The 24,475-nt window shown below is 47.1% G+C and overlaps 1 protein-coding gene across 1 annotated transcript in view; it reads right to left on the minus strand.

Moving 5' to 3' along the window:
• Positions 1–24,475, minus strand: part of XPOT (exportin for tRNA) — a 116,968-nt gene that overhangs the window by 69,083 nt on the left and 23,410 nt on the right. Inside the window, exons 6-8 of the mRNA XM_040409170.1 lie at positions 5,342–5,560; positions 3,769–3,953; positions 354–522 (exon numbers count right to left, since the gene is read on the minus strand). Of these exons, the coding sequence (XP_040265104.1) occupies positions 354–522; positions 3,769–3,953; positions 5,342–5,560 (573 nt within the window). The remainder of the gene's footprint in view (positions 1–353; positions 523–3,768; positions 3,954–5,341; positions 5,561–24,475) is intronic.

Genomic DNA, 24,475 nt, shown 5'->3' on the forward strand with positions numbered 1-24,475 from the left:
TATACAGCTTAGAGAATCTTCACTCTTAGGAGGCATTCACACGACTGTAGTTTTGGTCCACATCGGATCCGCATGTTTTGTGGATCGGATGCGGACCAATTAATTTCAATGGGACTGCAAAAGAGGACAGCAGACCCGTGTGTTGTCTGCAACCGTATGTCCATTCTGCGCCCCCCTCCTATTCTTGTCCGTTTTGCGGGCAATAGACATGTCTAAGAAAGGGCAGGACGCGCTGATCTGCAAAATGTGGAACGCACACGGCCGGTATCAGAGTTTTGCGTGAATGCCCCCTTAGGATTCTTACTAAACCATGTTATCAGAAGATGAATAAGCAGGATACTGAGGTCACAAACCTGATTAATGCTGAAGAACCCAGCAGACTGTAACACTTGACACAAAGATTCCACCAATTTGGTTTTATCAGCTGGATCCATTCCCTTATTTACTATTTCATACAAGCAATCACAGGCTTCCTCCCGCAGAACCTCCACCGACATGTGACCTAGCAGCATATTAATGAATCTGAAAGATCAGCAGAGGAAGGCTATAAGGCAACTTTCTAAAAATAAATGAGGCGCTAGAAAACAAGCAAATACAAAGAAAATTGACAGTGACTAATACATATGTATTAATCCAAACCACCCCAACTGGTTTAAGGACCTCCCATATACATTATTCCCATTTATTGGTTGACATTTGTACTAAAGCTAGGTGGATCACCATTATTGACTTAAATTTTATCTGTCAGCAGATTTGTACCTATGAAACTGGCTGACCTGTTACATGTGCACTTGGCAGCTGAAGGCATCTGTGTTGGTCCCATGTACATATATACCCGCATTGCTGAGAAAAATGAAGTTTACATATTTACAAAGGAGCAACAGGGGGGCGTTGCCATTACTCCTAAAGGCTCAGCTCTCTCTGCAACTGCAGCGCCCTCTCTACTTTTACACTGCTTAGCCCTATCAATGTCAACAGTGGCCCTATCAAAGTGCAGAGGGTATGGCAGTGGCAGAGAGGTGAGCCTCTAGGTGTAATGCTCCTAGAGGCATATTTGCATATATTAAAACTTAATTTTTCTCAGCAATATGGGCACATAGGAACATGGGACCAACACAGCTGTCAACGGCACATGTAACAGGTCAGACAGTTTCATACAGTGGCGTAACTACCAGGGCAGCAGCTGCTTCGGGGCCCGGGCTGCCAAGGGGGCCCAGCGTCCCGGCAGCGTGTGTGACAGTTTATTTTCAAGTTCGTTAAATATCGATGTGTTACTGTTCAGGGCCCCTTCACAGCAGCTGACCAGGCCCCCTCGCTAATGTGATCTAATCTTACTGTCTCCTAAAGTCTTCTGATGTGTCTGGGATCCGAACCCACAACCTCCAAAGTATCTGTGTATCAGAGTCAAAGCATTTACCCTCACAACCATAAAGGCTGCATTACAATGTGATACTGGCACATGGGGGGAGGCACCTGATACTGGCACATGGGGGGAGGCACCTGATACTGGCACATGGGGGGGGGGGGGAGAGGGGTTGGCACCTGATACTGGCACCTGGAGGGGGGGTTGGCACCTGATACTGGCACATGGGGGGGAGGGGTTGGCACCTGATACTGGCACCTGGGAGGGGGGTTGGCACCTGATACTGGCACCTGGGGGGGGAGAGGGGTTGGCACCTGATACTGGCACCTGGGGGGGGGGGTTTGGCACCTGATACTGGCACATGGGGGGAGGGGTTGGCACCTGATACTGGCACATGGGGGGAGGGGTTGGCACCTGATACTGGCACATGGGGGGAGGCACCTGATACTGGCACCTGGGGGGGGGGGAAGAGAGGCACCTGATACTGGCACATGGGGTGGAGAGGGGTTGGCACCTGATACTGGCACCTGAGGGGGTTGGCACCTGATACTGGCACATGGGGGGGGGGAGAGGCACCTGATACTGGCACATGGGGGGAGGCACCTGATACTAGCACCTGGGGGGGAGGGGGGTTGGCACCTGATACTGGCACATGGGGGGGGGAGGGGGGTTGGCACCTGATACTGGCACATGGGGGGGGGAGAGGGGTTGGCACCCGATACTGGCACATGGGGGGGGGAGAGGGGTTGGCACCTGATACCGGCACATGGGGGGGGGGAGGGGGGGTTGGCACCTGATACCGGCACATGGGGGGGGAGGGGGGGTTGGCACCTGATACCGGCACATGGGGGGGGGAGAGAGGCACTTGATACTGGCACTTTTTTTGTGGGGGGGGGGGGGGGGGGGGGGGAGATGGCACTATGATACTGGCACATGATGGGGGGGCATTATGGGGGACACTAGGCCGGCAGCCTATCAGAGGCCGGACACTGAGGGAAATCTACTGGGGCACTATATATGGGGCATTTTATACTGGTACATTATGGGGGGCACTAGCAGGAAGGGGGAGAGGAGCACTATGGAGGCATTTACTGGGGGCACTATATAGGGGTATTTTATACTGGGACATTATGGGGGCACTATGGGGACATTAGCTCAACTGTGGGCATTACAAGGGGGTATTTTTGCAATGTCACATTATAAGGAGAATTATTACTACTGGGGGGGCATTATGGTGGGCTTTATTACTCCCCCATGGTATGACCCCCTAGTAGCAGCACCAGCCTCTCCCTGCCCTGCGACCCCACTGCCCCTTCTCCAAATCCTTATTATGAAATCTCTCTCATTAGGATAAAGCACAACATCAGCTCCGCCGAGCCCCCGGCCAAAGTGTGGAAGTGGTGTCCGAGATCCCCAAGGGTCAAGTAACTGTAAGTTTTCATGTGAAATATGTTTATGTTATACACATATTGCATCCACTGTGCCCCACAATATACAGTATACCGCTACACTGTGCCAAAGGAGTGGGGTTTACACAGGAGGAGGCAGGTGCGAAGCGCGCTGGGGGGGCCCCTTACAAATATTTGCTGTGGGGCCCAGTCACTTCTAGTTACGCCCCTGGTTTCATAGGTACAAATCTGCTGACAGAGGTCTTAAAGAGGACCTTTCACAACTGTACAAAATAAAAACTAACTATATCTGTGGGCAGAGCGGCGCCCAGGGTCCCTCTGCACTTACTAGTATGTCTGGGCGCCGCTCCGTTCGCCCGGTATAGGCTCCGGTGTCTGCGCTCCCTCTGACTGATTTCTTGTATGAGGCGTATCTTGCTGCAGCGCTGGCCAATCGCAGCGCACAGCTCATAGCCTGGCTATAAGCTGTGCGCTGTGATTGGCCAGCGCTGCAGCAAGGGACACGCCTCATACAAGAAATCAGTCAGAGGGAGCGCAGACACCGGAGCCTATACCGGGCGAACGGAGCGGCGCCCAGACATACTAGTAAGTGCAGGGGGACCCCTGGGCGCTGCTCTGCCCACTGATCTAGTTAGTTTCTATTTTGTACAGTTGTGAAAGGTCCTCTTTAAAGAGGTCTTAGAGAGACCAACACAGAGAGAGTGACCCATCTAGCTGGACAGGAAACAAGAATTTACACGTGGAGAGGTGTGTTCCCCTGTTCTCAGGTTTCCTTTCTAGTGCTGGAAGGTCCTTTCAAAACGGACCCATCACAATAATAATATGCTTCCCTATTAAAGTGCAAAATGTGGAGCAGTTGCTGCTAAAAATACCGGGCGCTTGCTCTGAAATACACCTCCACTTTTGTCCTCTATTACTTCTGATAAACCTGCTATGAGTACATACCAATAAATTATAATAATGGTAAATGAAAGTAAAAAATATAAAATATCCTACCTATCATTAGCAATCAATGTTAGATCTATCCAAGAAACATAGGCTCCAATTACTTCAAGGCACTGGCATGTCAGTTCAGAGTTAGTGTGCTGATACGTCTGTAAAATTTGGTACCATGATTCTACCAAGTTTGGGATACACTGTTCACGCATTGTGTCCTTCAGTAATGTATTCCTGCGTGCCTCCTGCAAGTCAAGTTACATACATTGAAAGCTTTTTCAAAAGACTACCCTCTTCATCCAGATCAGATTTCCTGTGACCGGTTTTCACTTCTACCATAAATTATGCACACTAGCTATATTCTTTCAGAAGACCTCTCTCCTAGAAGTCCATTTTTTTTAACACAATTTTGCATGGTTGTCTCAAACTTTTAACTAGACCTACGTCCATCTAGTTCAGCAATGGGAATGGGAGAAGACGTGGATGAATGGGAAAGAATGAGTAAACTTGAGAAATCTGTTTCTTCCTACTGATCCAGTCAGGTTTAAAAAAAAAAGAAAAAAAGAAAAAAAAAAAAATATATATTCCTATATAAAACTGTATCCTGTTTGATCTAGGAATATCTGGCAAAATATTGCTATATAAAACTGTATCCTGTTTGATCGTCAATCCAGTCTGATCGCCACTTACAAGCAGGAGGGAATTTTTCCTTTCGACGGCGGATTGCTTCAGGCCTTATGCTTATACTGCAGCTCACAAAATTATGGTATTTTCCAGACTTTAAGACATACCCCACTTAGACAACAGAAAAATATAAATAATTTCTCTACATGCACGCACCCGAGCGCGCACAGTACTGCTACATGCACACAAACACAGCAATGTCACATGCACTAACACATACATAGGAGGCATCTTTAGTAATACACATAGGGTACATGTTTACTTATTTTTCAGCACTTCCCTCCTGGACCTGCCCAACGGTGGCATCAAAGGTCCCTGCAGTACACAGCTTTGATCCCTGTAACCAGCAGCTTGGGAAGACCTTCGGACAGAGGTTTTTTGCTTAGTTATTTTCACAGTCTTCTGCTGTGCTGCATGTGTTGAAAGATCGTTCAGCCTTCTCTCCTGCCTGCACTGATCACATGGATCAGTGTAGGGCAGGGAGGGAGAGAAGTGTGAAGACACACACCTCCCTCATTGATCCAGCACAGCACTGTATTAGCACTCTGCTGGATCATTAAGGAAACAGTTAGGGGGCCTGGCACTGCCGGACCACCCCAGACTGTGGACTGTAATATGCAGCACTTTTTAGCAAGATTTATTTTTCTTGCTAAAAAGTGCCTGCGTCTTATAGTCTGGAAAATATGGTATATAAAAAAATAAGATGACAAAGAAGTAGGAGGTATTACTATATTGTTATAGCAATACATCTGAGCACCAAACAACTCTGCTGTTGTGGAATGTCGACTACACTGACCGTCTCTTTTCCCATTCATTATATTGTTTTAAAACGGGTGGGGGGTAGAAAGACAATAGACTATGATAAAAACCGAGAAAAAAAATAAAAACTCACAACAGTTTCACCCCTTTCAGAAATTGACAGCTATGTCACACCTTCCATGCTTCTTACCTCTGGGGTATGAATAACATCCCGATCAACTACCTCTGTGTCGATGGCCATTAGAATTCTCAGGTACAAGTCAACACCTCGTGGGTTGAGACCCACAACAGACAAAATATCAAAGAAAAATTTGGGCCATGTTGTGAGATACTCTGTAACAAACACTAGAGAAAAAACTTGTGCAGCTTTGTTACGGATAAAGGTTTTCTCCGGTTGTGAATTAAGCATCTGCAACAGAAGAGAACATTGAACAATGTCAATGTTAAACAGTATGAACACATTTTCATAAATTATATTAACACGGCCAAACAAGTTACATACAGTAGTTGATACGGTTAAAAAAAAAAAAAAAAAAAAGACATATGTCCATCAAGTTCAACCAAGGGATACGGTAGGTGGGGAAGCGAATCCCAGAAGGAAGTGAGACTCAGATTTCTACACGTTTTCATAAGCATTTATGTTCTTTACTTTTAAGAATTCATCATAAGGCTACTTTCACACTGGCGTTTCTGGGTCCGCCTGTGAGATCCGTTTCATGGCTCTCACAAGCATCCCAAAACGGATCAGTTTAGCCCCAATGCATTCTGAATGGATAAGGATCCGCTCAGAATGCATCAGTTTGCCTCCGTTCAGCCTCCATTCCGCTCTGGAGGCGGACACCAAAATGCTGCTTGCAACGTTTTGATGTCCGCCTGACGATGCAGAGCCAAACGGATCCGTCCTGACTTACAATGTAAGTCAATGGGGACGGATCCATGTTTTCACTGACAAAATATGGTGCAATTGAAAACGGATCCGCCTCCCATTGACTTTCAATGTAAGTCAAAACGGATCCGTTTGCATTAACAAAAAAAATTAAAAAATAAATCTTTTTTGTTCGTTCATGGTAATGCAAACGGATCTGTTCTGAACGGATACAAGCGTTTGCGTTAAAGGTGCGGATCCGTCTGTGCAGATACCAGACGGATCCGCACCTAACGCAGGTGTGAAAGTAGCCTAAGGGTACTTTTACACTTGCGTTGTTTGATTCCAGCAGGCAGTTCCGTTGCCTGAACTGCCTGCCTGATCAGACAAACTGTATGCAAACGCATGTCGTGTTTTCCGACTGATCGGGCATTTATCAGGATCCTGATCAATCAGAAAAACGCATTGCAATACCGGATCAGTTTTTCCGGTTTCATCTGGCACTAATACATTCCTATGGAAAAAAAAAATGCTGGATCCGGCATTCAGGCAAGTGTTCAGTTTTTTTGGCCGGAGATAAAACCGCTGCATGCTGCGGTATTATCTCCGTCCTAAAAAGTCAAAAAGGCTGAACTGAAGACATCCTGAACGGATTGCTCTCCATTCAGAATGCATTAGGATAAAACTGATCAGTTATTTTCCAGTATAGAGCCCCCAGGACGGAACTCTATGCCGGAAAAGAAAAACGCTAGTGTGAAAGTACCCTAAACCCTTTTTAAAAATGTCCACTGTTCCTGCTGTGACCACATCCTGAGGAAGTCTATTCCACAGATTCACAGTTCTTACAGTAAAGAAGCTTTGACGCTTCTGGAGACAACTTTTTCTTCTCCTGTCGAAGGAGGTGCCCCCTTGTCTTTTGAGAGCATTTTACATCGTATTTTTTGTATGGCCCATTTATATATTTGTATAGGTTACTCATGTCCCCTTCCCCTCCTTAGACCTCTCTTCTTAGGACTAAATAAATTCAATTCTTTTAATCTTTCTTCATAACTAAGACCCTCCATGCCCCTTATCATTTTAGTCGCTCTCCCCTGTACCTTTTCCAGCTGCAGAGCATCCTTTCTATGTACTGGTGCCCAGAACTGAACTCCATATTCCAGATGAGGCCGCACCAACACTTTGTAAAGTGATAATATTACATCCCTGCCCTGCGAGTCCATGCCTCTTTAATGCATGACAATATCCTGGTGGCCTTAGAAGCAGCTGATTGACATTGTATGCTATTATTTAATCTACAAGGACCCCCAAATCCTTCTCTATAAGTGACTCTCCCAGTGTTACATCACCTAGGACATATGAAGCACAGAAATTATTACTACCAAGATGCATAACTTTACATTTGTCCACATTGAACCTCATTTGCCACTAAAAGGAGCTGTGCAGCCAGTTTATATTGGTGACGAATCCTCTGGATAGGTCATCATTATCTGATCTGCGGGTGTCAGACACCCAGCCCCCAATCGATCAGCTGTTTGAAGAGGAGGCGGAGTTCCATGAGGATAGGGCATCAATATAAACAGGCTGCACAACCCCTTTGAAGGGGTATTCCGGTTGGTAAAAGGTACCCCCCTATCAACAGGCCCCGTACCCCCTGCAGCTCCCATGAAGTGACTAGAGCGCATGACCATTCCATTAATTTCTATGGGAGTTAGAGATTGCCGAGCACCGTACTCAAACCAAACAGATTTATGGCATATACAGTGGTACTTAAAAGTTTGTGAACCTGGTTACTGTTGATCAATGTGTATGTAAGATGATTATATGACACTTTCTAATATAGCCTTTGTTGCAATTCTGCACCATTTTCTATATGTCATAAGCAATGGCCCCCTTGTTTGCCAAGTCTTTTGTGCTGTCCACACAGAGGTCCTGTACATAAAATGGCTGCTGATGGATGGACATGTGACCAGGCAAATCACCTCCATGAGAGGTCTCCTCCTTTCAAATACTGTGGACAGCAGAAAAAGACTTTGTAAAAAAGGGAGCGTACCCCATGAAATATGGTGCAGAATTGCAACAAAGGTTATATTAGTAAGTGCCATGTAATCATCTTACAGACAGCCTGGTCAACAGTAACCAGAAATCTATATTTCTATTAATTTGAATTAAAACTTATATTTCTAAAAATTCCTATTTTCTATCAATTTGACTTCAAACTACATCAGATTTCCCCACAAGTCCTAAAAGTAGATAAAAAACTAAAGAAACAAATTGAGTCAAAAATATTAGGGCAGACACACAATCTAGTTCAGTGTGAGATCCCGTTCTGAACTCTGATCATGTTGCTGTGTAGCCCTAGCCTAAGGATTAGTAGATAATTTGAGGGTGAAATGAGAGAGTTTTTTTTCAATCAATAGGGTGACACTCAGGTTTGAGTGGGCGATCTGTTTTATTTAAAGAACAGGAATATATTAAGGTCTGATTTACAACAAGTAGGTGGAAGTGTATAATGGCATGGACAAAAGGAGATTTCTGAGGACCTCAGAAGAGCTGTTGATGCTCTTTAGGCTGGAAAAAGTTACAAAACTATCTCTACCAAGCTGATGGCAGTGGTTGGGGGCAGCTGATGGCACTGGTAGGGCTGATGAGTTTTTATAAAGAAAAACGTTCTTTTAATTAGTTTTTTGTTAAGAGTACTCGATTAATTGTTGGATTAAATCAATAGAATACTCGATAATAGGGATTGACAGATATAGATTTTTTAGGGCAGATACCGATAATCTGTGAACTTTCCGGCCGATAGCCGATAATTTATACCGATATTCTGTGAATTTTCATTTAAAAAAAATAAATAAAAAATCCTTCTCAAATTTGCTGAAAGGAGATTTTTTTTGTGAAACTCACCTGTAAAATCTTTTTCTCGTCTTTTCCATTGGGGGACACAGACCATGGTATAGCCTAGGTCATTACTAGGAGGAGACACTATGCAAAAAAAAAAAAAAGCTCCTCCTCCCTGGGCTATACCCCCATGTTCCACCAGGAGGACCCCAGTGCGTGCAGAAGGAGACCAAAGCCATAGAGGCCACCAGAACAACGGAATACCGCCATCGGACCGAAAACCTTCAGGACCCGAAGAACTAAACCAACCCTTCCTACAACAGGTAAGAATGGGAGGGAGCTGTGTCCCCCAATGGAAAAGACGAGAAAAAGATTTTACAGGCGAGTTTCACAAAAAAAAATCTCCTTTTCTCGCACATTCCATTGGGGGACACAGACCATGGGACGTCCTAGAGCAGTCCATGGGGGGGAACCAGCACCTCCAGGAGAAAACGCCCAGTGGTCAAACAGGAACCACCGCCTGCAATACATTGCGCCCAAGGACAGCATCAGCCGATGCCAAAGAGTGCAACTGGTAAAACTTTGTAAAGGTATAGAAGGAAGACCAGGTGGCCGCCTTACAAAGTTGAAATGCAGAGGCGCGATTACGCCTAGCCCAGGAGGCCCCCACCGCCCTGGGGGAGTGCGCGGTAACCCCAGCTGGGGGAACCCTGCCACGGGCACGATAAGCTGTGGCAATAGCCGACCGAATCCATCGGGCTACTGAGACCTTGGAAGGCGCCAGACCTTTATGAGGCCCTTCCGGAATCACAAAAAGGGAATCCGTATGGCGAAAAGAGGCAGTAACCGACAGGTACACACGCAGGACCCGGACAACGTCCAGGGAATGGAGAGAGCGCTCCTTGCGGTTCGCCGGAGATGGACAAAAAAAAGGGCAGGACTATATCTTCATTAAAGGTGGAAGGCGGAGACCACCTTGGGCAAAAATGAAGGGACCGGACACAGCACCGCCTTATCCTGATGGAAGACCAAAATGGGCTCCCTACAGGAAAGTGCGGCCAGCTCCGATACCCTCCTGATCGAGCTGATCGCCACCAAAAAGACCACCTTCCAGGTGAGAAAATTCAAAGAAACCTGACTCAAAGGTTCAAAGGGATCCACCTGGAGGGAAGACAGAACCAAGTTCAAGTCCCAGGGGGGGAAGTGGAGAAACATACGGAGGGACCGAATGCGCCACCCCTTGTAGGAAGGTCCTCAGTGAACCGAGCAGAGCCAGGGATCGCTGAAAGAAAATGGCCAGAGCAGAGACCTGACCCTTCAGAGAGCTCAACGACATCCCCATCTCAAGACCCGACTGGAGAAAGGAGAGGACCACCGGAACCAAGAAACGAAGGGGAAAAATGCCCAGTTTCTCACAAAAGACAAGAAAGGCCTTCCAGGTACGATAGTATATACGGGATGAAACTGGTTTTCTGGCTTTGATCATGGTCTTCACCACAGAGTCCGAGAAGCCCCTCTTCTTCAGGATGGCGGTCTCAACAGCCATGCCGTCAAACGCAGCGACCGTAAATTCTGGTGGAAGAGCAGTCCTTGAGACAGTAGATGCTCCCTGAGAGGAAGAGGCCACGGCACGTCTGCCAGCATCCGAGTGACGTCCGAGAACCAGGCACGGCCAAACGGGGGCGATGAGAATGGTCGGAATCCCTTCCAACGTGATCTTGCGAAGGACCTTTGGTAGCAGAGGCAGAGGTGGAAAGACAAAGGAGAGGGAAGCCTCGCCACGGAGACACCAGCGCGACCACTCCATACGCCTCCGGGTCGCGAGCACGGGCCAGAAACGTGGGAACCTTGTTGTTGAGCCTGGACGCCATCAGGTTGACACCCGGGCGCCCCCACCTGCGACAGATGTCCTCGAAAACTTCCGGATTTAAGGACCACTCTCCTGGATCCACCGTGTTGCAGCTGAGAAAGTCCACCTTCCAATTGTCGATACCCGAAATGTACACTGCCGACAGTACTGGAACATGGGTCTCCGCCCACTGGAGGATCCTCTTCGCCTCCTGCATCACCGTCCGGCTGCGGGTCCCGCCCTGGTGGTTGACGTAAGCCACGGCGGTGGCATTGTCCGACTGAACCCTTACCGGGAGACCTGCCAGGAGATGAGTCCAGTGAGAAAGGGAGAGGAAAATTGCTCTGAGCTCCAGCACATTGATCGGAAAGCGGGCCTCCTCTGCCGACCAAAGCCCCTGCACCGTCCGGGTCTGTAGAACACCACCCCAACCTAGGAGGCTGGCGTCGGTGGTGACGACTGTCCAGGAGATCGGAAGAAAGGACCTCCCTGAGATCAAGTTTTGGGGGGACAGCCACCACAAGAGGTCCGGCCGAACCCGAGGAGGCAGACGGACTCGTGATGTCAGACCGTGCGACGTCCTGTCCCAAAAAGGACAGAATCGCACGCTGTAGAGGCCGAGTGTGAAACTGGGCAAAGGGGACCGCCTCGAAGGAGGCCACCATCAGCCCCAGAACCCTCATACACTCCCGGATGGAGAGTCGTCGGGAGCGCAGTAGGAGAGATACAGATTCCTGAATTCGAGAGGACTTGGAACTCAGAAGGAATACCCGAGCTGCCGTGGTGTCCAGAACCATCCCTAGGAAGGTCCACCTCTGAGGGGAGAATAGATGACTTCTGGGCATTGATCAGCCAGCCGAACTGCTCCAGAGTCTGAACCGTGATCCGGACTGGCCTGGGGAAGGGAGGAAGCCTTTATCAGCATGTCGTCCAGATAGGGCAACAGAGATATGCCCCTGGTACGGAGAAGCGCCAAGATCTTTGTAAATACCTGAGGGGCCGTAGCAAATCCAAAGGGCAGGGCGACAAACTGGTAATGCTGCCCGCCAACAGCGAAGCGCAGAAACCTGTGGTGAGATTCTGCTATAGGGACATGCAAATAGGAGTCTTGTATGTACACCGACGTGAGGAATTCCCCTGGAAGAAGAGAAGCAATAACGGATCGGAGGGACTCCATCTGGGACCCACAGAGACCTGTTCAACAGCTTCAGATCTACAACAGGACGCACCGATCCCTCCTTCTTTGGCACCACGAACAGGTTGGAGTAGAAACCTGCGCCTTGCTCCTCCAAGGGGACTGGAACAATCGCTCCCTTGTCCAAAAGGGAAGAGACCGCCTGCAAAAGAGCCAAGGCCCGGATCCCCCGGAACCCGAGAAGAGAAGAAACGCTCCTGGGGCCTGGAAGCGAATTCTATTTCTGGATATGATCTCTCCAGACCTGCTGAAAGGAGAGCAATCGGCTCCCCACCGTAAGAGGTGGGGGCCCCCCATTAGGCGGAAGACCGCTTGGGAGCAGCAGAGCGGGCTGATTGTGGCCGCGGGCACCAGGAAGGCTGGGGCTTAAAGGCAGGTTTCTTACGGGAGTCTTGAGAGCCACCCTGGAAGGGGGCCGCCGCAGATCTGGAAGAGGAGAAGCGACGAAAGGACTGGTTCCTAGAACAGGAGGACCGACCTCCAAAAGGTGCGCTTGGATCTAGATTAGGGCAGGTTGGTACTCTTGCCCCCCGTCGCGTCCGAGATGATCTCGTCCAGCTTAGCACCAAAAAGCCTGGAACGTGAAAAGGGGAGGTTAGTGAGGGAATGCTTAGAGGAAGCGTCAGCGTCCCAAACCTTCAACCAGACTTCTCAACGCTGTGTGACCGAAAGGGCCGAGATACGCGCAAAAAGAATGCTAACATCAAAGGAAGCTTCGCAGAGAAACTTCGTCGCCTGAGACATCTGGAGGACAAAATTTAAGGTGTCCGCAGAGGCATCCTGCTCTGCGAGGTCCTGTTGGTGGCGCTGCAACCATACGGAAAGCGCTCTGGATACCCAGGCCGAGGCAAAAGCGGGCCGCAGGCCAGTGCCTGCCAGAGTGAAGATGGCTTTTGACAGAGAATCCAAACGCCTGTCAACTGCATCCCGTAGGGACGAACCGTCCAAGACAGGAATGGCCGTATTCTTAGCCAATCTGGCAACCGGCGGGTCAACCTTAGGAGGAGAAGACCACTGCTGCACATTTTCTGCAGGAAAAGGATAGAGTATCCATACGTTTCGTGGCAGAAAACCGGTGATTCGGGCGGTCCCAGGCCTTAGAGAGGACCTTGTCGAACTCGCCATGTATGGGGAATACAACCGTTTGAGGTTTCCTCGAGTGGAAAAGAGGGAATTCCTGGCTACCAGCAGAAGGAGATTCCCCCTGGATATCAAACGTATCCCGGACCGCCGCCACCAAGTCTGCCACCATAGTGGACAGTTTGGGCAAGGGCTCCAGCTCTGTGTCCTCGTCAGAACTGGATCTTTCCCCTTCCGATCTATGTTCCCTGCGAGGAGGGGAAGCAGAATCATCCAAGGAAGGATGCTGCTGTGTACGCTGCCTCTTAGTGGTTGAGCGTCCTCTGTGGGAACCACTGGGAAGCGGTATGGTGTTAGCCTCAGGATCCGTAGACGCCATGCGCTCCATGAAGGCCATGGCGGCCCGAGAGACTTGGGCTAAGTCAGCGGCCGCCCTAGAAATGGCAGAGGCCCAGGCGGGTTCCGCGGGCTCCAACAGGGCAGAGGGAGGACTGGGCTGAGTGAGAGGGGGAGGAGGGACGAGAAGATGATCCTGTCCAGAGGCAAGGCAAGAGTCACAGGATCCAGAGACCGAAAGTAGTAAGCAGCAAACCTTACATAGCCCCAGAGGGGCCGACTTGGATTTTTGTGAGGCCCCAGGCTTTGGCATGATGGCGGTAATCCAGCAATGGAAGGGGCCAGGGTCTCCTACCGTTCCTGCAGCACGCAACCGGGAAGAGTGGAGCCGGAGCAGCCGAGAGCGCTGAGCCGGAAGTAGCAGAAGACAGAGCGCCGGCCACAAATCGCGTCAAATATGAAAATAAGACGCGGCTGCTGGAAGGGTAGGAGAGGCCGCCCCCTAGACACCGCCGAGGGAAGCTGGGCAGTAGCCGATCATGTAGCGATGCCCCAGACAGGTATCCTCTCCCCCCTCAAACCCCCCACCATGCGGTCCTAACGTCACACCGGGAGACAGGGGAGGCAGTGTACTTATCTGTGTCCTGTAGTCTTCGCCCTCAAATCCACACCAGCGGAGGTCACCTCTCAGTCAGCTGGCACAAGGAGTGGCAGTGATCTGGAGGAGGGCAGGAAGGTGACCCCGAATCTGGTAGGCCGCCAGAGCTGCAGATCGAGCCCGGTTCCACTTAACTTCTGGGGGAGGGTGGGAGGTAGCCGGTGACGTCAATTCGACCCCGGCGCTTGCTCCACCAAGAGACCAGGGAAGCAGAATTGCGACCCTGCGTCCACAGCAAAAAAAATTACGGGAGTAGAAAGAATGTCATCCTCCTTATCCGACACTAAGCAAGAACTGGGGTCCTCCCGGTGAAACATGGGGGTATAGCCCAGGAAAGAGGAGCTTTCTTTTTTTATTTGCATAGTGTCTCCTCCTAGTAATGACCTGGGCTATACCATGGTCTGTGTCCCCCAATGAAATGTGCGAGAAATGAATGTTTATTGTTAACTTGTAGTTATTTCTTTGTAAATCATTCTTTTTCATTTATAATATATATATTTTTTTTTTGTTACTTTTTTTTTTTACTAACTATTAGCCCCCTTAGGGACTAGAACCCTTGTCCTATTCACCCTGATAGATCTCTATCAGGGTGAATAGGACCTCACACTGTCCCTGCTGCTCTGTGCATAGTGCACACAGCAGCATGGAGCTTACCATGGCAGCCAGGGCTTCGTAGCGTCCTGGCTGCCATGGTAACCGATCGGAGCTCCAGGCTGCCACTAATGCAATGAGAAGGAGCGGAGGGGACCACTGCCACCAATAATGATAGTACTTGGGGAGGGGGGGAAAGCGGGGGCGCACTGCGCCACCAATGAAGATAAGTCTCTCATTAATTCATATACAGGAGGCGGGAGCTGGCTGCAGAATCACATAGCCGGCTCCCGACCTCTATGAGCGGTAGCTGCGATCTGCGGCACCTGAGGGGTTAACTACCGCGGATCGCAGCTACCGCTCAGAGGTTGGGAGCCGTCTATGCGATTCTGCAGCCAGCTCCCGCCTCCTGTATATAAATTAATGAGAAACTTATCTTCATTGGTGGCGCAGTGGCCACAGCCCAGGGCTCCAGACAAAAAAATTAAAAATATCAAGGAGCCATTGACTCCTAACCTGAAAAATGTAGTCGCCAAATTTAAAATACATATAATTACGGTATAATATAAATAAAAAAACAACCACACACACACACGTCTTACCTAGGGTTGTCACGATACCAAAATTTTTACTTGATTTTGATACCATAAAAAAGTATTGCGATACTCGATACCACGTGAAAAAAAAATAAAAACACCAAAAAAGCCGTGTGCATTCCACATTTTATGGAACGTCTGGACCATAATAGAACAGCCCGATCCTAATTTATGTCGGGACAAGGTGACAAAAAAAATGGCAAATTGCACTTTTTTTTCTGTTACGGCATTCACCGCATAGGAGATATTTTTTTATATTTTAATAGTTCGCACTTTTTCGGGCGTGGCGATATGTCTTTTTTATTGTTTATATATTTTATATGTAAAATTGGGAAAGGGAGTGATTTAAACTTAATATTTTGGTGTTTGTTTTTTTTTCTTTTTATTTAATACCTATTTACCCTCTTAGGGGCTAGAACCTGGGATCTTTCATCCCTTGTCCTATTCACCCTGATAGAGATCTATCAGGGTGAATAGGACCTCACACTGTCCCTGCTGCTGTGCTTTGTGCACAGGGAGCAGACTATGACAGCCAGGGCTTCAAAAGCGTCCTTGCTGCCATCATAACCGATCGGAGCCCCAAGCTTACATTGCTGGGGCTCCGATTGGAACTGCCACCAATGATAATACTTGGGGGATGGGGGCACCACCAATGATTCTAATTTATAATACTGGGGCTGGGGGGGTGCGGTGCACTGCACCACCAATGAATATAGTTTATGCTTAATACAAACGCAGGCTGCGGGTATGGGACATATCCTATACCCGGCACCCAGCCTCTATGACTGCGAGCTGCGGCACCTGAGGGGTTAATAGCGGCGGATCGCAGCACGCAGTCATAGAGGCTGGGTGCCGGGTATGGTATACGTCCTGCACCCGCAGCCTGCGTTTGTATTAAGCATAAACTATATTCATTGGTGGCGCAGTGGCCATAGCCCCTCCCCTCCTCCTCCTCCATCCCTATCAGCCCATTGGTGGCAGCGGAAGTACAGGGGGGAGGGACTGCCTCCTTCTCCCCTGTGTTGTTGAGAACATGGCACGCGCTGAGAGCAGCACGTCCCATGTCAGTTTGTGAAAGCGGCAGAGCAGCGGCAGGTCTAGGCGCAAATGGCGACAAGTCTACAAAGTCTTGTCGCCATTTAGCAATTCTAGGTCGCATTTGCGACCATTTTGGTCGCCATCTGGAGCCCTGCAGCCCCTCCCCGCCTCTTGTCCTCCCTCCTCTCATTGATGGCAGCGGCAGCAGCAGCACAGGGGGGAGGGAGACACTGCTTTCTTCTCCCCTGTGCTGCTGAGGGAACACGGAGAGCGCTGTCACCAGCGCGATCCTTGTTCTGCATACGTTATCGGTATATTGGCAAAATAGATGCTGATACCAATAACGTTCAAAATCCTTAATATCGGCCAATATGATCGGTAAAACCGATTATCGGTCGATCCCTACTAGATAACAAAAATAGTAGCTGCATCCGTACCCTGGACTAACAAAGATCATGACAAGAGCAAGGTGTGTAATAATCTGAGTTCACAAAAGAACCCAAGGTAACCACTAAGCAACTAAAGGCCTTTAGCTAATGTTAACTTTCATGAGTCCAGCATCAGGACGACATTTAACAACAATGGTGTGCATGCTAGGATTACAAGGAGAAAGCTGCAACCCAGTATATTAAAAACATTGCTGACTGTCTACAGTTTGCTAAAGATCACCTAGACAAGCCAGAAGACTACTGGAACAATGTTTTGTGGATTGACGAGACCTAAATAGAATATTTTGGTTTAAATGAGAAGCATTACGTTTGGAGAAAGCAAAACACTGCATTCTAGCATAAAAACCTTCCCATTTGTGAAACATGGTAGTATGTTTTGGGCCCATTTTGCTGCATCTGGGCCAGGACGGCTTGCCATCATTGACAGAACAATGAATTCTGAATTATACCAGCAAATTCTAAAGCAAAATGTCAGTCAATGAGCTGAAGCTCAAGAGAACGTGGGTCATACATCAAGACAACGACCCTAAGAACATAAGTCATTCTACCAAAGAATGCTTAAAGAGGAGTAAGGTCAATGTCCTAACCTTAATCCAATAGAAATCTTATGGAAGGACCTGAAGAGAGCAGTTCATGGGAGGAAAATGATTACTACTCTTACTGGTACTTTGATTTTCCAGAGTCCATGACAGCACCAGGAGAGAGGGTCCTCTGCCCAGGACAGGAAACCCACAGATATTTAAGAAGGGGCCTCTCCATCCCTCAGTGGTATTCAGAGACGAACGAGAGCACCCCTGGAACCCATGCTTCTGATTGCACACGTTTAATTAAAACTTTTTTTTCTCTCTGCACACCCTGTGCACCATAACCAGGACCCAATACCAACACCACGAAAAAGAAGGGAGGGAAAATAAGGGTGCTGTCATGGACTCAGGAAAATCAAAATACCGGTAAGATTAATAATCAATTTTCCCTTCGTCCTATGACAGCACCAGGAGAGATCCCAGAGATAGAAACCTAAGGTGGGATAACAGCTTGTAGAAACCTTGTGACCGAAAGAAAGGTCAGAAACAGAGGAAAGGTCCAGCCTATAATGTTTATGAAAGGTAAGGGCAGAAGACCAGGTGGCCGCTTTTCAAATATCCTGGATAAAGGCGTTTGTTCTTTCCGCCAAGGAGGTGGATACCGCTCTTGTGGAGTGCGCAGTCCAACCCGTCTATACTGTCTTCTGTAGGGAGACATAAGCTAGACAAATAGCCTGTTTAATCCACCTAGCTAGGGAACCTTTACTAGCAGGCTTCCCTTTATTAGGACCAGAATATTGAATGAATAGGGACCCTGACTTCCTCCATTCCTTAGTAGCATCTAGGTAGGCTAAAACACACCTCCTGACTACCAAATAGCTTAACTCCAATTCCTTCTGACAACTGGGATTGGGGCAAAAAGATGGAAGCACTACCTCCTGAACCTTATGAATGCTAGACACTAATATGGGAAGAAATGCAGGGTCCGGCCTAAGAACAATCCTATTTTCCTGAATAGAGGTATAGGGAGGGTTGATGGATTTCCCCTATCCTCCTGGCCGAAGTAACGGCTACTAAGAATACACACTTTAGTGTCAGCATCCTGATAGAGGATTCTGAAATTGTCTCAAATGGCTCTTTCACTAGGCTCTGTAACACCAGACTCAAATCCCAGGGAGGGGGGGGGGGGGGGGGCTCTGGAGATTCTAGCAGGGATATCCCTTGCTACAGCCTTACAAAACCTCAAGACAAGAGGGTGGGATGCTAACCTAGTGTCAAAAAGTACACTTAAGGCTGCAATCTGGACTTTAAAGGTGCTAAGGGACAAACCTTTTTCTACCCCTCCCTGAAGAAAAAGAAACATTTTGGGGATAGAAAGACTACAATGCGGAACAGGATCAATTCCTAAGAAGGCAAAAAAAGCCACCCACGTTCTAGCATAGTGGTTACTGGTTTCCTACTTTTTAACAAGGTAGAAATAACGGCCTCAGACAACCCCCTATATACTTGTAGCGACCTGTCAAAAACCAGGCCGTCGGGTGGAGGCCTTTTACCGGAGGATGAATGACTGGACCCTGGCTCAGAAGGTCCGGAATCTATGGTAGCACCTAAGGATCCCTGACCGAAAGAAGTCTCAGCCACGTGAACCAAGCACAACGGGGCCAAAACGGCACCATGATCACCGAGGCTCTTTCCTCACTTATCTTCCTGAGGACTCTGGAGATCAACTGAAGAGGAGGGAAGGCATAGAGCAGTCCCCTGTTCCATGGTTGTAGAAAAGCGTCCACTCACGGAGGGAAAATCCCTCGGAAAAAGGGGGAAAAATAAATAAATAATTCCACTTTCCTGTTTGCTCTTGTGGCAAAAAGATCCACCAAGGGCTCTCCCCAAAGACCACTCTTTGGTCCAGTTTGTGACAATTTAAAAAATCTGCCTCCTGGTTGTCAACCCCTTTGATATAAAGGGCCGACAAGGACAAGACTCTTCCTTCTAGCAGGGAATAAATTTGAGCAGATACCTGTAGTAACTCCAAGGATCTGGTCCCCCCTGATGATTTAGATAAGCTACTACGGAACCATTGTCATAAGACCTTTAGATGATGATCCTGGAGCAAGGGAAAAATCTCCTGCAATGCTCTCAGCACCAGCATCAGCTCTTTTACGTTTGAAGAAGCGGCACATATCAATCCTACCCAAGGGCATTGCAGAACCCTGTTCTGGACATGAGCCACCCAACCAACAGACTGGCATCTATAGTCAATACTATTGCAATCTTGTCTGGGTCCAACCACCACCTTAGGGAACTGCAAGTTTGTCTGGAGATAAAAATCTTCCTGTTCAAATCCTTCATATCCCCTGACCATGACTGGAGAATCTCCCATTGTAGACTCCTGGAATGAGCCTGAGCCCATGGAACCGCAGGAATGCAGGAGGTTAAAGTTTCAAACTCTGATTGATAGATATGGTTTCTGAACAAGAAGATCTATCATTGACCTTACTTTCTGGACCTTCTCTAGAGGTAGAAAGGATTACTGAGCAGACTAGTTAATATGCCCAGGAACTGTTCTGCGGAACCATCCTGGATTTTTCCGTATTGATCAACCAACCTAGAGATTTCAAAATGGTAAATCACATGCTCCATCTGGACCAGACAAGTCTGTTCGGACGGAGCAATAATCAAGAAGTTGTCCAGGTAAGGGACAAATAGGATCTTTTATATGGGCAGCCACCTCTGCTATCAGTTTTGTGAAGATGCGAGGGGCCATGAAAATCCCAAATGGTAGAACCTGGAACTGAAAATGCTTCAGACATCCTTGTATCTTCAGCACCACTCAAGTATTTTTGGTGGGCTGGCCATATTGGAAGATGATAGTACGCGTCCCTTATGTCTAGAACTACCATATAACAGTCTTTGTACAAGAGGTCCACCACTGACTTAATTGTTTCCATCTTGAACTTCCTGTAAACTAAAAATCTGTTTAACCCTCTTAAGTTTATGATGGTCCTGTACTCTCCGCTTGGCTTTTATACCAAGAAAAAAGGCCGGAGTTGTACCCCGTACCTTCTTCTGATGGAGGACAGGAGATAAGTGCACCTTTTATAACAAGCCTTTCTACCTCCTCCAAAGCCTCTTGAGCTCTTCCACCTACCTCTGTAACTAAGAATTTGTCTGGGGGACAACTTTTGAACTCTAGTCTGAATCCTTCAGACTACCCTCACAAGGAATATTACAAAGTCGGTTTTTAGAAGCCACGTCCCCGACCAATTCTTGAGCCAAAGGGCCCTACAAGCAAAATTAGCCAGGGAAGATGTACGGGAAGATAATCTAACGGCATCGGCAGAAGTGTCCGCTAGAAAATCTGCGGCTTTGGCAATAACAGGAAATAAAACTCCTTAGGAGTTTTATTTCTAATTTGATCTTCTAACTGCTTAACCCATAGAATGAGAGCTCTAGCAGTACATGTACTATATTATGCTTAAGGGAGGCTATCAGCTTTCCTGTCCATAGCGTCCTTAAGCTGCCCTAAATCATCAAATGGTAGAGATGACCTGCGTGAAACTTAGCAATTGGTACATCAATCTTAAGAGCATGATCCCATAGAATTGACTCTGTATCAAAAGGGGTATTTGCGCTTAACCGATGATGGAATAAAATTGCGCTTATCGGGTTCTTCCACTCATTTGTTATCATGGCCACCACATTTTTGTAAATGAAAAAAAAAATTTTTTTTCTACCTCCCACCCCTCAAACATTACATCCTGAACTGATCTCACTTCCTTAGGATCCTCAATATTCATAGTAGCCATGATGGCCTTTAAAAGTTGATCCACATCCTGGATGGGAAAGAATGGTCTACCGCCCCTATTCTCTTCGGACTATGAGATAGACAGGACCTCACCACTTTCTGCCATATCTTCATCTGAACTTGAAACGTCAGAACAATCATGCGCAAAAGGAGACTTATCTTTACTCCTATGGCCTTCCCTTTTAGGCTTCAAGGCATTACCCACTTCCTCTGTGATAAATTTCAGGCATTTCAACATTGAAGAAGACTCCTTCGCAATAGTATTTTCTATGCAGGGACGACAGTAGTTTAACATAGGAGGGGGGCAGTTTGATCTTACATAACCCCCACTCCTTATGCTTTGCCTTAGCCGCTACTTTTTCTGGGCTTATCCTGAAAGTCAATATGCCACCATAAACAAATGCTAAGGGGAAACAATATACCGTACATGCCCTCCAAATCATACTGCAGAGGCAGGGGTAGACTGTTTCTTGTGCATCTCTCCAGCGTCTTCCATGTTGCCAGAGAACAAACAAAACGCCTTGTATCCGCAAAAACACAGCAAGTATCCCCCAGGCCAATCCAGCTGGGCTTAAGTGTGTTGAAAATTTTAATTTCCCACGTACTCCTCTCCAGGAACGAAGTATCGCGAGATCTCGCTCCCGGCGGCAAGCCCGCGGGGTCTCGCTACACCAGGGACGGAGAGGCACACTCTATGTACTCCCGCCCTGCAGCTTCTGCTTCGTCAGCCTTACCGGCCGTCCAGAGAAGTCATCCAGGAGGCCAAAGGGAGCGCCCAGCCGACGTACAAGGATAGAGAGAAAATCTACTCTCCACCGAACACTGTAGGAATCCTCTTCCCAGGACAGGAAACCACTGAGGGATGGAGAGGCCCCTCCTTCTTAAATATCTGTGGTTTCCTGTTCTGGGCGAAGGATTCTCTCTCCTGGTGCTGTCATAGGACGAGGGGAAAAACCACCAACATATCAGAGTTGAAGCTGTTTTGTACAGAGAGATTGACTTAAATTCCTTAAGCTGATCTTCAGGACTAATCAATTTATGCAGACATATAGAAAATTCTGAAGGCTTCACAAACTTTCAAGCACCACCGTACGTAAAGGGGTTTTTTCATATTTAGTAAAATCTGACAAGAGTAATAAAAGAAAAAACCCATACCTTTTAACCTCCTCCCGTCCGCCCATAGGATATAAACATCCTATGGGTGGATCTCTATTTCTGAACGCACGTTTTAAAACGTTCGTTCAGAAATTGCAGCTGCACGCTAATTGTGCAGCTGCTGATCGGGTTGCCTGCTGTCAGTGACAGCAGGGCAACCCAGAGAGAAGGCAGGGACAGTTCCCAGGTGTCCCTGCCTTCTGGATCGCTGCATACACAGCGCTCACCGAGCGCTGTGTATACAGAGCAGGAAGCGCTATGTGCTTCCTGTTCCGGCCCTGCGGTCATGTGACCGCCGTGACCGGAGAGTGCAGGGGCTGTGTGAGGTCTTTCACAGACCTCGATCAGCCCTGCTCTGAGGCTGTACAGCGCAGAATTATGCTGTACAGCCTCTCTGGGGGTGCATTTCTTCTGTAACTGGGGCTACTATGTCAGCCCCAGTTACAGGAGAAATCAACAGTGAAAAAAAAATGAAAAAAAGTGAAGCAAATGTCCCCCAGAGGTCTTGTATGACCTTATGGGGGACGAAAAGTGTAAAAAAATAAAAAAATAAAATAAAGGGTTGAAGAAAAAAAAAAAAGTTTCACATGTAAAAAAGAAAAAAGTCCCCAAGTAAGGAATAAATCTTTGTTTTTTAAAATAGAAAAAATAGAAAAATATCACATGAGCTAACCCCTCAGGTGAACACCGTAAAAAAAAAAAAAGTGAAAAAAAGCAATTTTTGTCACCTTGCATCGCAAAAGGTGCAACACCAAGTGATCAAAAAGGCGTATGTCCCACAAAATGGTACCAATAAAACAGTCACCTCATCCCGCAAAAAATGAGCCCCTACATAAGAAAATCTCTCAAGAATTTAAAAAAAACTATAGCTCTCAGAACATGGACACTTTAAAACATAATTTTTTTGTTTCAAAAATGTTATTATTGTGTAAAACTTTAATAAATGAGAAAAAGTATACATATTAGGCATCGCCACGTCCGTAACAATCTGCTCTATAAAAATGTCACTTGACTGAACCCCTCAGGTGAACGCTGTAAAAATAAATAAATAGAAACTGTGCTAAAACAACCAATTTTTTGGCCACCTTGCCCCATAAAGTGTTATAATGAATGATCAAAAATTCATATGTACCCAAAAATAGTACTAATAAAACTGGCACCTTATCCACTAGTTTCCATTGGGGTCACTTCTTGGGAGTTTCTACTGTAAGGGTGCATCAGGGGGCTTCAAATGGGACATGGCATCTAAAAACCATGTGGAGTTCCTTTTCTTCTGCGCCCTGCCGTGTGCCCATACAGCAGTTTATGACATGTGGGGTGTTTCTGTAAACTGCAGAATCTGGGTAATAAATATTGAGTTTTGTTTGGCTGTTAACCCTCGATGTGTTAAAGAAAAAAATTGGATTAAAATGGAAAATCTGCCAAAAAAGTGAAATTTAAAAATTTGATCTCCATTTTCCTTTAATTCTTGTGGAACGCCTAAAGGGTTAACAAAGTTTGTAAAATCGGTTTTGAATACCTTGAGGGGTGTAGTTTCTACAATGGGGTCATTTATGGGGGTATCCACTATGTAGGCCCCACAAAGTGACTTCAGACCTGAACTGGTCCATAAAAAGTGGGTTTTGGCAATTTTCTTAAAAATTTGAAGAATTGCTTCTAAACTTCTAAGCCTTCTAACGTCCTAAAAAAATAAAATGACATTTCCAAAATGATGCCAACATAAAGTAGACATATGGGGAATGTTAAGTAATAAATATTTTATGAGGTATCACTTTCTGTTTTAAATGCAGAGAAATAGAAATGTTGAAAATAGCGAATTTTGAAAATTTTTGGGTAAATTTGGGATTTTTTCATAAATAAAGGTGGAATATTTTGACTCAAATTTATGATTATCATGAAGTACAATGTGTCACGAGAAAACAATCTCTGAATGACTTGGATAAATAAAGGCGTTCCAAAGTTATTACCACATAAAGGGAGATATGTCAGTTTTGCTAAATTAGGCCTGGTCAGGAAGGGGACAAATGGCCCAGATGGCAAGTGGTTAAAATTCACACAATGCTGCTCCAGTCCACGCTGGGCCTGAAGTGACTGGCTGCAGCAGCTATGTGATCTATGAATGGCCCATGACTGTTGTAGGCTGAGCGGTGATCGAAGTGGTTGAGCATGACATTTAAAAAAGGTGAGCAAGGGATTTATTTCTTAAGGCCCCTGTTCTCCTACAATTTTTTTTAAAAGATATTGGAAAACCCCTTTAAGGCCTCTTTCACACTTGCGTTGTTGGGATCCGGCGTGCACTTCCGTTGCCGGAGGTGCCTGCCGGATCCGTAACAACGCAAGTGTAC

The sequence above is a fragment of the Bufo bufo genome, chromosome 1 (assembly GCF_905171765.1).
Source record: "Bufo bufo chromosome 1, aBufBuf1.1, whole genome shotgun sequence".
NCBI lineage: Eukaryota > Metazoa > Chordata > Amphibia > Anura > Bufonidae > Bufo > Bufo bufo.